The sequence below is a fragment of the Garra rufa genome, chromosome 15 (genome assembly GCF_049309525.1).
Source record: "Garra rufa chromosome 15, GarRuf1.0, whole genome shotgun sequence".
Taxonomy (NCBI): Eukaryota; Metazoa; Chordata; class Actinopteri; order Cypriniformes; family Cyprinidae; genus Garra; species Garra rufa.
Window position 1 is genome coordinate 8,693,888 of NC_133375.1, and position 17,368 is coordinate 8,711,255.

The window sequence follows — 17,368 nt, forward strand, 5'->3', positions numbered from 1 at the left end:
CAAGACAGTGTAGTAACTCTGGAAAATGGGCATTGATACAGCATTCAGAATTGATATATTTAGAAAATATATATTTTTGACAACACTATAGTGTAAATCTAGTTTCTAGTCAATATTTTCACAATTTTTTAACAAAAACACTAAACTTTAGTTGATACTAAGTGGATACAGACTGTCTTTAACACCTCTGATGGACAAAGCAGCTGAACTACACTTCTGACACTTTAACTTGTTAAAAAGGGTGTGAAAATGGTAATCTAAGATAAACTAACATCATCACAATATTTGTGACATTCTCCAATTCTATAGTGTCAGTGAAAATTAAGCACAGCTCACACATAAGTCAGTTTCAACTAACTTTCTGTTGGTCCGCCTGGTGAAATCATGTGACCAACTTAAACATCGGCATGAACTATTTACCTAAAACTCCAATCTGGGATTGCCTTTGTAATCTGGGACATGCTGACAGCTCACTAGGTTTTGGAGAAGAGCAGTCATCATTACAACACATAGCCTCATTTTTGGTCAGTGTGTTCCTGAAATCTGTAAGAACACGTTTATCTCTACAGGGTGTCTCCTCTCATGTCAGACTAAAGAGATTACACACCCTCTTTAACACCTACAGTGTGCAAAGCTCATTTATGGTTGCTATAGAGATTTGCACCGAGTTACACAAGAGACCAATTTCCATTCCCAATCCCACAGCATGGGTCCTATCTGACTCAACATGTCAGACACACCCAAAAACTGCAACAAAACAGAGAGGCATCCAAAATCACTCAGGAATGCCTTTACGACAATTTAGCAGGTAGAGGGCATTTACTTTAACGCTCTTTCTTTCATCCGATCCCTCTGTGAGCAGGAAAGCCTCGTTGCCATCGGTGCCTTCAACTCGTAGGAAGCAGTTGGTGGTGTGTCCGATTCCAGACGGCAACACTTTGTCCCAGAGCATGGCGTTAATGACGGAGCTCTTCCCGTTACTTGTCCTGTTAACACAAAAGGTGTGGCTTAATTATACTTAAAATGTATGGCATTGAATGCATTGAACTATGACAATGAACACAAAGTTTGTGTTCATGCTGTGCAAGACAATATGTGTGCACTATACCTGCCAAAGAAGACGACCTTCATGTGTCTCCGGGACAGGACCTCCCCGATCCCTGCCACTTTGGACAGGTAACCTCGCACCTCCGCCACCTGCTCCTCTGTAGTGACAGGATCCAGTTCTTCATTGCTATGGGTTTCTGTCAAGTAAAACAGACCAGTTCAACTACACTTGATGGTTTAAGTTCTTCACCACCAACAACATTTAAAATTTTATAATTTCTTGATGATCAAGAGTAAAGCCCACAACCATGATTACATCAATCTGAAGCATTGCTATTTAGTTGCTAAGGTGTAAGGCTAGGAGTTTGCTTATTGGCCCAAATCAAAAAAGCCAACAGTCAAATCTCTAAGACATTCAATTCACATTCTTAAGTGTAAAATTCTTCTTAACTGCTGTTTTCTTCTTATGTATCCTCTTAAACTTAGAAAAACATCAGCTTGTCACCACTGATGATGTTTTTGCTGATACTGAAATTCAGAAACACATCTACACAACTCAAAAGAGGACCTTGTTATTTTTTCAAACAGGCTTTTTAAGGCTTTTTAAAAATAACTATTTAAAATACACAGTGCATTTAAAAAATGTCAAGCCTTCTAAGGATTTGCCAAGAACTGCACTTTGGAACATTCTTGAAAAATTCTTAGAATGTATCTTAAAAAGATTAGCCGCTCTCAATACAGCTTAATTCTTCAATGTACATCAATTGGACTGTTTCGTTTTTTGTGTCTGTAAAGCAAAACCTTGATATCAGATAACTAATAAAAGTAATAACAAACATAGCTACACGCAGCAATTATGGGTCCAATCACTAGGTAGCAAGCAGCACAGCAACTGAAGCAATGAGTAATTAAAGCCATTTTAAGATGATTTTAGTCAAAAAGTCGGCTGAAAAAGCATAAAAACAACCACTAGTAATATGATTCAATGGCTTATCACTTTTGACCAATAGGTGGCACTGCTATCAAATTGATGTGTTGTGTTCTGTGTAAGATGACAATGGCACACACAAAGTTTGGTGTCAATATATCAAACCTTTGCAGAGATAAAGCCTCAGACGTAGTCTGGCATCATGCCTTAATTTTGTTGCGATGCTATACAAAAACGGTTTCGTCTATCGACACAAAATCCATAACTTTGTCTGACCAAAGCAGTTCAGACATTAACAGTCTGAAAATGAGCTGACTCAATTTTTGGTGAAAATCGTATGAACAGTCTAGGATGAGTTCAAAAAGTAGGTTTTCAACATAAATCAAAATGGGGGACAGGAAGTTAAGCCGATTATGGCAAAATATGTATCTATGTTCTCTGCATAATCCAAGGAATATTTAAGACCATTACAATTGGTTAATGCAGTCAAAAGTTATTAGCATTTTTGGAAATTTTATTATTAATGGTTAATGAATGGTTTAATACTTTTGACCAATAGGTGGTGGTCAGTGTGAGGTGTCAATGTGTTAACCACTTTGTACATCGACAAAAATGCTTTGCCTTTTTGCCAGCATGGTCTGAAGATGATCTGAGTCAAATTTGGAGGAAATCGGACCAATACTCTAGGAGGAGTTCGAAAATGTAGGTCTTCAACATAAATCAAAATGGCGGACAGAAAGTTTGGCTGACAATGGCAAAATTGGTATCTATGTCCTCAACATGACCCAAAGAATACATTAGCTGTGCTAGTGCGTGCCACGGCCAGTCGCGTTTCCACTGTCACTTCCGGGGCCTGATCGTACCTCGTCGGTGCTTCCTCGGGGCCAATGGCCTGGGTTTTTCGGCCCGACGAAAACCTTGGGCCAAAGCGGGCCAGCTGGGGCTTGAGGTGTGGTCAAAGTGAAAGGCGGAGTTCATGCAAAGGTTCAATAAGCGTGCAGTCAGGTAAAAGTGTGTCTGCGGTAAGATGAGCATTTCGCTGTATTACGTCGTGTAAAGAACTCAAAAACTTTAAATGGAGAATCGTCAGTACTGTGACAATGTACAACGCCAGTTTGACGGCGTCTGCAGAAACGAAGACGTGGTAAAATACATCGTTGCTGAACTCGCAAAGCTAAATATCCAGTTAAGTTCGAGACAAGCTGAAGAAATTGCGGGCGCAGTACAAAGCCATAAAAACGCACAATGGACAAAGCGGTGCTCATGCAGAAAAGACACATTAGGCAGATATTGATATGGAAATCTATGCCGTTTTGATGGGCACATTATGGTTATCTCATGGAGCACCTTTTTTGTCATGTGTAAATCAGGTCCTGTATTAATAGTTGCACCATTAACTGTTGTTACAGACAACTATGTGATGAAAACATTATTTAAACGCATGTCTGATGAGTACTCCTATTTAAATCTGGACAAATGCAAGTAAGAGTTGATTTAGATCGTCCAAAGAAACCCCCAAAAACTCACCAACACACCTTGATAACATATTAACATACACTGTATCTGTACCTAAATAAAGGCATAAAAGATTATACTAAAGTACAAAGGTGTCGTTATTTTTTGCAGTAGTGTGTAGATAGTATGCAACATTTTGTTTTATGTGATACAAAATTAGACGAAAGATTTGTGTGTAGGTCATAAAAACAAAGCTTCTTTTCACATGATTTATTAATGTAATATATTACAAATATTGCTGCTGCATTAACTGTTGCAGAGCATTTCTTGCATCAGAACAGACATCGCCAACATTACAAGGCGTTTCTGCATTCGCTGTATTAGGTTTCCACGTCTCTGTATTACTCTTTTTTTCGCCTTGCAGCTAACACAAGCTTCCATCTTCGCAACTGGGTATCGCAGCCTCATCTTCCACAGTATACTTCCACCGAAAGGAGCAAACAAACAGCCGCTTCGGCTCTCTCCATTTTGTTCGTTCGATAATCACACTATGGTGGCCTATCTGACTTACTTTCAATCTCCGCGCTGAAAGGGGAGGGGTTTCGTGACGTTTGATCCAATGAGGTGTGTAAAGGGCGGGCTTTAGGTTTGCACAGCGAGGCTACTGGCTCGATAGTGGAAACGCAGCTTACTTTTGGCCTTAGTGCTTGCAACTCGAGGCCATTGGCCCCGCCCGGCACGCTCTTAGCATTGGCTCGCACTGGCCCGACAGTGGAAAAGCGGCTATTGAGTATTTAAGTAGCCCAAATTATTCAAATGTTATCAGCATTTTTTTTAATTTCTTTATGCTGTTTGGCCACAAGGTGAAGTTTTGAGTACTGTACGGGCATGAAGACACATATCTAGTTTCGTAATGATACGCTAATGTGTTTGTAAAATATATTATTTTATGATAATATTCAAAATCGCTGACACCCAAAATGGCTGACAAGGGAAAAACGGTATGGTTGGACTAAGCATGCTCCATCAAATCTAAAGAGACCAGTTTTGTGATTTTTGGCCAAACCATTTAGAAGTTATAAGCAAGAAATAGCCATTTTTCATATCTTTTGACCACCAGGCAGTGCTGTTTCGAAGAAATGGCAGAAATTATTTTGGCCTAAACTAATATGAGTAAGCTGTGGCAATTTAGGTTAAAATGTGACTGGTCTCAAATAAACCTAATATGAGTCCAAAATCCTTTATTTACAGTAGGGTTGTGCCGATAGACGATGGTATCGTGTATCGACGATAGTCAGAGATATCGCCTGTTGCTGATGCCTTTGACGATAGTAAGACGATTATTATTATTATTATGCGTCAAAAAGGCACCTAACTTTAGCGATGCAGCGCGGAGAGTCGGTTCTAGGATGCCTAAGAAACTTGCCGCGGTATAAACGTGCAGTGAAAATGGGTAAGAGATTTATTCATCATACAGTGTACATAGATTAAGTGTAGAAAATGTGGTTTAGGCTGAATTAAATACGATATATGAGAATCCGTCTGTATATAGTAAACATAAACATTCACCTCAGTAACGTATGCGTTAACTACAATCACGATGTGATAAAATGGCGCTAAACATATGCACGTGAATTACACAGCACCGTTTCTCCACAATCAATATGAACTGAACAACAACATGAACTGATGACAAAGATCAGACATACAGCGGTAACATTATCGCAATATGACGGGTATAGAAAGATACATTCATTTACATTCACGCACGCACAATTACCGCTCCCTGAAGATAGCAGAGAATGAAACCGAAAGTATACTTAAACCTATCCAACAGAACTACCGTCAGCGCTCTGTAAACGCACAACTTAAGTCACATGCACTACCCTTACAAAACGAATAAGGAATTTATTACATATTGACATATTTACATATCATTAAATAAATTAGCACGATAGTATCGTGTATCGGCGATCTCACAGGCTGACGATAGGACGATATGAAAATTGTGCATATCGCCCAACACTAATTTACAGAGTAAAATGCTTTGAGCTTACGAGCTGCTATGGTAGATTTGTAAGACCTTGCCTGAAGAAAACCGGAGATGTTCACAGAAAAAAGCCTTATGCATATGATCCGCAGACTAAGCCATGCTTTTCCCTGAGCCTTCAGCTGTCTCGCCGTCTGTTACGTAACCTGTCTTTGCTATCTGAGCTATGCTAGTCAGAATCATCCAGGTTTCTCTTATCAGCTTGACAGATGAACAGCACGCAACAGTATGGGCTTTGAGCTCCTGAGACTAGAGTGGAATGAATCGCCAGAAGTAAAGAAAGCAGACACCTTCCAGAAAGGCTGAGCTTTCTTTGATGTAGGCGCCCAGCTGTTCAAAGATGCCGTTGATCTTCTTCTTGGCGGTGACGAAGTGTTTGAGCGGGGAGGCGTTCACCTCAGCCATGAGTCGCTTGTCCTTCTTGCCGATCACACTGGTATTGGGTCGCGGGAAAACCAGAGACATCTCACTAGAAAACAAAGATGGAGATTAGACAATCTGACAAACTTTCAACACCACAATGCTTTCCTAGGAGTTGATCAGAGTGGTTTTAAAAATTAGCATTTTAACCAAGGCGATTAATTTTTCCAGTTTAACGGCGTTAAAAATATTTACACATATCACTGCATATTAAACCATGAATGAAACTATGAGCATGCGTCAGATCTGCGTCACGTTCAGCAGTGGCAGCTCTTAAAGTAATAGCAGTCAAATAACCTAATAACCCAGATGCTGTGATGTCTTTTAATCAACGAACCAAAGAAAAGAGAGGAAATCAATAACTTTTGTAGCTTTAAGAATTCATTTATATTTAATTTAGTATTTAGTGTTTGATTACTTCATTAATTTTTTGTATATTTCCCACTTGACAAAGGGCACAGTTAAATAATTGGTTTACGTAAAGATTTACAACCACATCAAACAATATAATTTCATATTAAACCGTGAAAGAAACTATGAGCATGCGTGTCAGATCTGCGTCACTTTCAGCAGTGGCAGCTCTTAAAGTAATAGCAGTCAAATAAGCTAATAACCCAACTGCTGCGATGTCTATTAATCAAAGAACTAAAAAAAAAAAAGAGGAAATCAATAACTTTTGTAGCTTTAAGAATTCATTTATATTTGATTTGGTATTAAGTGTTTGATCAATTTCTGTAAATTTCCCACTTGCTGAAGGGCACAGTTAAATAGTGGGTTTGTGTGAAGATTGTTTTAAGTTCATTTAAATTAGAAGTTGTTCTTTTTTAAAATCTAAAATATGTTAAAATTGATAGCTATCAATTATACTGTAATGTTGAATAGCTACAGTCAAGTGTTAAATATTAGGGGGAAAAATGTTAAAGACATCAGTAATATTGGTATCACAGATACTTGCCTTCAGTCTTAAAAATATTTAACAAATATTAAAATTATACAGTTTTTAATGTTGTTTCTACATTAATTTAAAGATTTAATATTAAATTATTGCTAGGGCTGGGCGGTATACCTTTTCATACCGAATACCGGTGTTTTTTTTTTTAAATGATATTCATTTTTCATATACCCCAATACCGGTGAGTGTGTGCGTACAAAGCGCTGGGAACACGTATGTTGACGCAAACAGAAACCGCAGCTTGCACGTGCTTGTCTGAAGCAACACATCTGAGGCGTGGACGTATTTCAGTATATCTGAGAAAGACCCAGGGTTAGCGATTTGCAAAACTTGTAATGCCGAAATTTCAAGAGGGGGTGTGTCTGCAGAGATGAGAGCAGAGATCGGCGCATTGTGCGCAGACAGTAGCTTTCAGTGAGAGAAAAACAATGGCTTTACGTTGGTGTTATGTCGCAATATTTTAAAGATATTTCTTTTCTATATACTGTATTTTTTAATATTTATTTATTTATATTTTAATATTTTTAATATTTATGCTTTAAAGCCAATGGATATCACACAAGCAACGTGGAAACTGATCAATATGTTAAAGTGAAAGTAAAAACTGACTTTCAGCATCTGATGTGCATTCTTTCAGACAATGAGAGACGATTATACTTCATATGCTGATATTAATTTAGTCCCTTAATATTTTTCTTGTGCCCCGAACATGGTGGGAAAAATAAATAAAAAAGAAACGTATTTTGTGTAAGGTTTGTTTTTGAAAGTCTTAAATAAAGCTCTTAATTTTCATTGATGACTGCAGTGTTATTAGGGGGTTATGAAAGTCATAATTATGATTTCAGGTGGTCTAAAATGTGGGGACTGAAAGACAAGAATTGCGATGAAACTTCAAAAGGCTATCCATTGAATAAATATGAGCGCTGCACTGTTACTTTGTATACTACCATTCTGACAGCGCCTCCTGCTGGAAGAGAAACGCGTAGACTTGTAAATGTGAACTTGTGAAGAATGCACAATAAAGTGTTGTGTATTTTGACTGCAAATCATGAATTCTGATTTCTTCACCTCATTACAATTATGAGTGCCACTGTCACTTCTTTGTGAACAGCAGCATTTTGTGAGACCAATCAAACCTGGGTTAATACTAGTCCGGTCAATGTAAGCCAATATACTGCAGTAATTATTCTCTAATTTATTAGGAAATGTGGTTAACACCTAGTCATGCATGAAAAAAAAAATACCGTCATATACCGTATAATTTTGAAAAATACCGTGATATAAATTTTTGGTCATACCGCCCAGCTCTAATTATTGCAATATAAAAATATATTTAAAAACTTTAATGTTAGGTGTGATTATTCACAATTAATTTTAGAAAAAGATAAAAATAAAAAAAAAAACACAGAAGTCCAATAAAACTTGATCTAAATACCATCTGATGGCATTAATTATACTTATTAAAATGATTAGTTTAACTTTAAATATTTATATTACTATATGTCAACAATAAAAGGCAAAGATTGACTTAAGTTTTTCTGTTTGGCCATTAGCTGTCAGATGTTGACTTTTATTATGACAACGTTGAAAAATACAGAGCACATCTGTGCAGAAGTTCCCATTCTTTATTAGTTTACTGTCTTTTTAAGTCTATAAACTCTCACACAAAAGTGTTAAAGGAAGTAATACCTTCTCATTCATTATCGACATTCAGCTGATTCACTGAATCGTGTCTTTTTTAATTGGCTAATTTAGTAAATATGTTAAAAAATATATATATGCATTTCACTGCATCAATTAAGCATGCTATTTACTACAACTGTGTGATATCATATTTGTGACCCTGGACCACAAAACCAGTCTTAAGTAGCACTGGTGTATTTGTAGCAATAGCCAAAAATAAATTGTATGGGTCAAAATAATAAATTTTTCTTTTATGCCAAAAATCATTAGGATATTAAGTAAAGATCATGTTTCATGAAAAGATTTAGCAAATTTCCTACCGTAAATATATTAAATCTTAATTTTTGATTAGTAATATGCATTGCTAAGAACTGAATTTGAACAACTTCAAACACAGATTTTCTCAATATTTCAATTGTTGTGAACCCTCAGATTCCAGATTTTCAAATAGTTGTATCTCGACCAAACATTGTCCTATCCTAACAAACCATACATAAATGGACAAAAGAAAGCTTATTTATTCAGCTTTCAGATGATGTATAAATCTCAATTTAAAATAAATAAATAAATAAATAAATAAATAAATAAATAAATAAATAAATAAATAAATAAATAAAGTAAAAACAATGTGCATTTCAAATTCTAAATGAGAGCATTTAAGGACAACTAGTCTCCAATGTGCTGCTGCATTCAGTTTCAGTTGGCATTATTTCGCTTGCTGATTTGAAAGCCCTGCTAGAAGTTTCTTTGTTGGAAACTGGAAGATTTAAAGTTCACACATTCTAGCTGTTTACTCTTGTAAGGAGGTAAAACAAAGGGATTAGACATTTACAAGACATGTTTTGCAAAATGAACAAGTGAAATACACCACACAAACACTTGAAAAGCCTCTTTGTCAAATGCAAACACAACACACCCTGAGAACTGCCCTGATAAAAACGTTCAGCTATGTTGTTGTTGTCTAACTGGATTGCTCAGAGCTATTGTCAAGTCCCATGTGGTGATGGGAAATGCTGTGCTGCCCAAAAGAGCAGAGTGTCAACAACACAACACACAAGCGTTCAAAATGTGCTTCCTACAGTTTCTAGATGAGTTAAAGTGTTAGCCAAAGAGAACTGCCTTCCCTTGCTGAACTTTGACATTTTTGCAATTCATTAGATGGTGATGAACAATCAATTTAAATCATTCCCTAAATGACGCTTTAGTCAGTTTGTTCAGCTTTGGACACCAGACTGACACCCTTGAATATATTTTATTAATATAAATTTAATGTTAACCAATATTTTAAAAGGAGTATGTTCCTTTAGAACAAAAATGTAATGTACTCACCCCCTTGTCATCCAAAATGTTCATGTCTTTCTTTCTTCAGTCGTAAGGAAATTATGTTTTTTGAAGAAAACATTTCAGGATTTCTCTCCATATAATGGACTTCTATGGTGCCCCGAGTTTGAACTTCCAAAATGCAGTTTAAATGCAGCTTCAAAGGGCTCTAAATGATCTTAGCTGAGAAAACAAGGGTCTTATCTCGGAAGTTCAAACTCGGGGGCACCATAGAAGTCCATTATATGAAGAGAAATCCTGAAATGTTTCCCTCAAAAAACATAATTTCCTTACAACTGAAAAAAAAAGACATAAACATCTTGACGACAAGAGGGTGAGTACATTATCTGTATATTTTAGTTCTGAAAGTGGCTGATATCAAACTGATAAATGATATTACACTATTTAAAGATATTAAATAGTACAGGCTTATATTTATTCTGAATAATATTTACTTTAATAATTATAAACAAAAAAGGAAAATGAATCCATTTGTACTTAATCCAAAAATGTACTTCTTGATTGTGTAACTGGATTAGTTCACTTTGAGAATAAAAATTTCCTGATAATTTACTCACTGCATGTCATCCAAGATGTTCATGTGTTTCTTTCTTCAGTCGAAAATAAATGAACGTTTTTTGAGGAGAACATTACAGGATTTTTCTCCATAGTGGACTTCAATGGTGAAGGTCCAAACTGCAGTTTCAATGCAGCTTTAAAAGGCTCTACACGATCCCAGCCAAGAATAAGGGTCTTATTTAGCCAAAAGAGCTGTCATTTTCTTAAAAAAAAAAAATAATAAAATAAGTATATAATTTTTAACCACAAATGCTCATCTTGCACTTGTCTTGCATAATGCATATGAATGTCTTCATGCATTACATAATCACAGCGAAAAACCTCCATCTCATTTTCTTCTCTATATATACTTCTTTTTTTAAGAAAACGATCCTTTAAGCAGATAAGATCCTTATTCCTCGGCTGAGATTGTGTGAAGCCCTGCAGAAAAACTGCAATTTGGACCTTCAACCCATTGCTCCCCATTGAAATCCACTATCCACATTTTTTCTGAATGTGGAAGTCTCGTCCACCTCATAAAAGAAAGGTGCTTTACATTTCAAGTTTTGGTGTTTCTAGTCAAATTAACAAATTTTACCCAATTTGCACAATTATATATTATTTGTATTTATAATAACCTTAATTTCTTTTCGACTAAAGAAAGAAACATATCTTGCATGACATATGGCTGACTAAATTATCAGGACATTTTTATTCTGAAAGTGAACAAATCCTTTAATCCTATTATGGTATTTTTCATAAATTAAGATTGTTGAAACATGAATAAAAAGGATGTAACCACTAATCAACAGTTGCACTCACTAATCCCACTAAATTTGTGTGCACTGTAATCATATTTTCTCAAATAAAGAGTTAACGCAAACTTTACATACAGTACTAAATATATTATGAATATATTATGATGGTGATGATTTAAAGCGATTTAAAGCAAAGTCCATTTAAGACAAGTCATGTCACTCGGCGGCCATCTTTGAAACGCCTCTCGGGCATCCAAGTGCAGCTCCTATCTCTTTGAATGGGGAAACATCAAATTCTCCAAAACTGTTCGCCAAACTTACGATTAAATTTCATATTTGAAATCTCCAAAGAAATCCAACAAGAACTGCCTCATAAATATAGTTCCTTGTGCTTTAATAGCGTTAAAATACGCTTATTTTTCCGGCAAGATGAGCCAGTGCACATGCGCAGTACTGAACGCACGTCTTAGAGCGCCGACTGTTTCTATAGCAACCGGGACTTCTAACTGCAGCTGCAGTGACGCGCTGACTTTACTCATCAACGATTGGCTCTTTCACTAAGAAGGCGGGGCTTCGCGGCCATGATGACCGTTGCATTTTCCCCATTCAAAACTACACGAGTGACATGTCTTTGGTATTCTATAGTCTTTGTTTAAAGTTTCGTACTCAGGTTCTCTGCGCTGTCAAAAAATAAAAGTCTTATTTCTGACTCTGAAAACAGAGAAAGTATTGGTCATCAACTATTATCTGATACATCTATATTACCAAAATTATTGGGACACCCCGTTTAATGAACAGGATTAACTACTTTAGTAATTTCCATGAGTACAAATCTTAATGTTTAATCTTATAATGGTATTCTAAGGGAATTGTGTGCTTCTAATTTTATAGTAACAGTTTGGACACAACCCTTTTCTATTCTAACATGACAGTGCCTCTGTGTATAAAGCAGGGTTCACATAGAAATTATTGATTCAGTCAGTGTGGAAGAACTTGACTGGTCTGCAGAAAGCAAAGTCCTAATCTCAGCTGAACTCCTCTGGTGTGACTTTAAATGCAGACCTTGAGCCAAAAACTCATCACCAAACACCAATGACTTGTACATAAGGGTACAGTCATTTTAGACACTTCCAAAACTGGTGATGGAAATACAATTTTTGCAATACGTGAATTATGCTTCCATCTTTGTTGCCACAGTTTTGGAAGTGCCTTTTTCTGTTCTAAAGTCCATATAGTGTATGTACAAGTCATTGGTGTTTAGTGATGAGTTTTTGGCCCAAGGTTCAGCTATGATTAGGACTTGGCTTTCTGCAGACTAGTCAAGTTCTTCCACACTGACTGAATCAATCATTTCTCTATGAACCTTGCTTTAACACAAATGCATTGTCATGTTAGAATAGAAAGGGTCCTGTCAAAACTGTTGCTGTAAAATTAGAAGCACACAATTACCTAAAATATCATTATATGATTAAACATTCAAATTTGTACTCATGGAAATTACTAAAAGACTCAAACTTGTTGATTAGAAGGTGGTGTTCCAATACTTTTGGCAATGTAAAATATATCGGCCTTGGTTATGGTTGGCCATGAATATAATTCAGTTTTTCTTTATGGATCCAGAATGAGCATATACAAGGAATAAATCAATAAATTCAGGATCATTCCCAAAGTTTTAAATGCTTGCAAATATTAGAATTTAATTTGTATTCAATTTTACATTTAAGAACGCACATAGCTCAAGAAAATGATGTAGCACTAGAAATCAGCTGCTTCAGAAAGCAGACTAGTGGCAACTGGCAACATTAGTGTAATGATTAAAAAAAAAATATATATATATATATATATACACACAAAAAACCTCACTTAAATAAAAAAAAAAAAAATACTAAAGACTTTGAGACCCTCATTACTTCCTCAAATCGTGGCCATTAGTGCATAAGCATAACTTCACACTATTAAGATTCAGAGCTGATAATGCCAGGGTTCTTCTGAACATCTGAGCGGTGTCATATTAAAGAGTCTAGAGCTTCAGCTGGCAAATACGTGCAAGATGGAGCATTCACATGCACTCTGGAAAGTCACCTTCACTGCACTGACTAAGAGAACAAACGCAACGTCAATAATGCGTCCAGATGTCCGTCTGCACTTACAAATAAGGTAACCAGACATCAGAGGTTGTCTTAACCTGATAACTTACTATCAGCGAAACCCTACGCCATATGCCAATAATCTGGACATTGTCTGCTCTGTGTAGAAAACAACATTCAGGCTGTTCAGTCCAAGAAATTAAAATGTTGGTTATATTGCTTTGGAATATTAAAAACATAGTCTGAATTTTTGGTGTGGGGCTTTTTTTCTTTCTTTGAGCAGAATCAGAAACAAAAACTGTGGTAAACTAAAAAAAAGTGCAAATTAAATTATTCTTCACATGTTTAGCCTTTTTACGTTTATGTTAACACTAAAAAAGAAAAAAAATTCCTTATCTCTCAGCAATGAGTTCATAAGACTGCACTGCATGCATAATAACTACCGGTATATTAGAATTTAAAAAAAAAAAGTTTGTAAAATAGATAGGTGACAGAATGTCATGCAGAAATATACTATTTGAGATAGATACTTTTTTAAGATTAAAAATGTGTAATATGCAAGTGCATATAAAAGCATTTGCCTGAATTACAACTAAGCCATCAAAGTCAACAAAGGGTGTTCTGTTCCCTATAAATAAATACACCATAAAAATTGTACCATAGTAACAACAGAGTCTGCCAAAACACCACAGCTACTGCCAATGCTGTTTATACTCTAAATATCTTTATATGTCACACAAGTATGCCCTTTATCAGGCTCTTTATCAGGAAACACTCCCATACACTGCCTACTCTACTAGTGCACACTCACACTAAAACACATAAACGTTCACCCAACGTCTATTATATCACACAAAATTATATTATATGAAGAGATTGAGAGATCTGCTAAGCTAAACGTTGTCAAAATGTTTTGAAAACACTGTTAGAACAGGTATAAAAATATAGGTTACGAATAAAACAACACAGTCTTACCTGACAGTGCGTGTAAGAGCTTGTGTAAAATAGTGAAGATCAAAGCTCCCAGCTGGCCAGCATTTGCTTTATCAGTGACTGATCACCTACACTGATCCCTCAAATCAAATCAAAGTCTTGATAAAAAAAACGATCATGTTATAACCCATAACAGACACTAATATCAGAGTCACGACTTCGAAGAGACCAATGTCACTGACAGCAGCAGCAGCTCCTCCACGAGACTGAACTCAACGCGGGTTAACCATGTCTGAGGACGTGAAATATCCCGAAACAAACACCAGCAGCAGCTTTAGCAGAGTCTTTAGTTCCGTGTCAACAGAATCAGACTGGTATCCGACTCACAGCTCCAAAGAAAGAGTAATTTCACGAGCTCAATGTCACTGACAGCAGAGGCAACGTTTGACTCTAAATCCACTCCTCCACTAGACCCAATGCCGTAATCACGTGACCAAATGTTACGTTCAACAAGCCTGAATACGTAAAATATAAATTACAGTATAATAATATTTTAGTATATATTATTAATAGTGTACTACAGTAATATATAATAATATTCAGTATGAAATACATTTAAATCATTTTCTAGAATCAACCACACCCCCTTATTACAAAATCCCGCCCCTAAGAACATGTCAGCCAATCACATTTGAGTATTTCCGAATGCGCATAATGATGGACAAGGAAAGCGCGATTCTGATTGGTCAAAAAAAGCGGGCCGCTCCCCTTTGACTATTTCTTGCTGTTTGTAGAGACTCTGGTAGTGATGGGAAGTTCGGTTCTTTTCCGCGAACCGGTTCTTTCGGACAGTTCGTTTCAAAGAACCGGTTCAAAAAACCGGTTCACCAGTTCTTTTACGCTATGACGTAATGACGTCATTAACGTAATTACTATCGTCCCGCACCCATATACAGTTACATGCAGTGATCATATATGAGTAAGTTTTACAAGTCATACGTTTCACCAGATCCCCTCATTCAAGTCCTCAGTTAACCGTGCTCATAGCATTAGCACAGAGACAGTGGTAAAAAAAGAACTAGTTCGGCTCAGATGGAGTCAGTTATAGCAGGAGCTTGTTTGTTTGGCAGCTGCAGGAGTCACGCATGCGCACAGTATCAGCTCATCGATTCTCGAATCGGACGCGTCCGAAAGAAACCGGTTCTCGTTCAGTGTACTGGTGATCCGAAAGAAACCGACTCTCGTTCAGTGTACTGGTGATCCGACAACCGCTGCAACCGATTCTTGAGTCAAGAATGAGATTGGAGAACTCACACGGAGAGTTACTGAAACGTGCCGCTTGGTTTGTTTGTGCAGTAGTTTGATTACGTCATTTTTATCATTATACCACCGTTTAAAAGTTAAATACATTTTTTTATAATAATTTTAGTTTGAACATGGTTCAAATTATAGTTGTGTATAGTTTCATTAAAACATTGTTTATTTAATACAAACACAATTTTTGCATGTCATTATTTTTTATTACAGTGCAGCTAATTCATAAATCACATGTTTTCTTTTAATCAAACATCTCATTTATTATGGTACCACGGCACTTCCCTGACCAAGATCATAAAAACCCTTTAGCCAATAACCTAACAGAATCCTTAAGTAAACTTTTAACAAAACGTTTAACAAAATAGACCTGACTAATGTGCTTCATTTCATTCGCTTGAAAAATTACACGCATGCGCACAGTATCAGCTCATCGATTCTCAAATCGGACACGTCCGAAAGAAAGCGATTCTCGTTCAGTGTACTGGTGATCCGAAAGAAAGCGATTCTCGTTCAGTGTACTGGTGAGGTGATCCGAAAGAAAGCGATTCTCGTTCAGTGTACTGATGATCCGACAACCGCTGCAACCGATTCATGACTCGAGAACGACAACCGCTCTGGCAGCTGCTCTGCTCATGCGCATCATCAGCTCTCTTTTCACAGCCGTTCAAACACTGTTTGAGTAACTGAATAACTCGGGAAATTGATTTATTTTGAATCAGAGTGAGTGTCGGGCACGTTAAAAAGTACAAACCTTTAAGTAATTTGTGGATTAGTGCTTACTAGAGACGCGAACCGTTTCAAACGATTCAGTTCGATTTGGTGAACTGGTTCAACCGGTTCACTAAGAAGATCCGGTTAAATAGAACGATTCGTTCGCGAACCGGACATCACTAGACTCTGGCTGTCATAGAGACATGATATTTAGAGAATATGCGATAATATAGCGATATATATAATCACACATAGACATTATAAAAGATTATATATATAGACATATAGATAGACTGGATCAGGCAGACTGGGCTAGTAGTGCAAATGATGTAATCCCACTATCACCTTTCACTTAAAAGCGTTGAAAACGTAACAATATTCTTAAAAAATAACAATTCTAAGCCTAAACCTAACATGCACAGCAGCTGTTTCATATTTATTATTGTATAAATCATAATCAAATATGTTTACCAGCAAGGACGGAGTGATTATATCTTAAAACAGTCCTCAAGCATGTTGATCCAGCGATGTCCTCGTAATAAACCCCAAAATCCTCTTCTGCCGAAAACAGTTGTTGACGCACTGCAGGCTGAACGAAAGCGAAACAAGATCCGTAATAACAACGAAATAAAGCTTCACGCACTGTGCTGTTAACCATCAAATGTGGGCGTGAAAGCAATGTTACCAAACGCTTATGTAGTCAAAAAGTTAATGTATGTTTTCGACCAGAATATAGTGTGTTTTTAGCTTGGCGTTTAACACAAATACGCGTTTTCAACAAAGTATTCCTTATCTGTCCGACAACTCAGCTGTCATTTGGTCGCCATTATCTTAGTACTTAGCTAGTAACGTTGGCTAGGTGTGTTTACGTAATCTAAGTGCGACGGGTTTTGTTTGACAAAGGTATTTTTCGTCCTCACGGGGGCGCGCAGCGGCTCATAACGTCTCACAGGATGTCTTTTATTCACTGAAATCTATCATATCTATTAAATCCAGGGATTTATAAATAGCATACAAACGGAAATCCACCTCTATACAGTCTTTAATTTTAATATGTATTACTAGTAACAATATTCTTAGGAACGTAAACAACTGTGATTGGTCCATCCTGAAAAGAAAAGTCAAAAATACATAATCTGAAAAGCAGAT

At 36.6% G+C, this 17,368-nt stretch overlaps 1 protein-coding gene across 1 annotated transcript in view; it reads right to left on the reverse strand.

The window, feature by feature from the left end:
• Positions 1-17,055, reverse strand: part of mfn2 (mitofusin 2) — a 33,913-nt gene extending 16,858 nt beyond the window's left edge. The window contains exons 1-4 of the mRNA XM_073819225.1: positions 16,691-17,055; positions 5,771-5,949; positions 1,109-1,244; positions 824-986 (exon numbers count right to left, since the gene is read on the reverse strand). Coding sequence (XP_073675326.1) covers positions 824-986; positions 1,109-1,244; positions 5,771-5,945 — 474 coding nt within the window. The 5' untranslated portion in view covers positions 5,946-5,949; positions 16,691-17,055. The remainder of the gene's footprint in view (positions 1-823; positions 987-1,108; positions 1,245-5,770; positions 5,950-16,690) is intronic.
• Between the last annotated feature and the right edge of the window lie 313 nt (positions 17,056-17,368).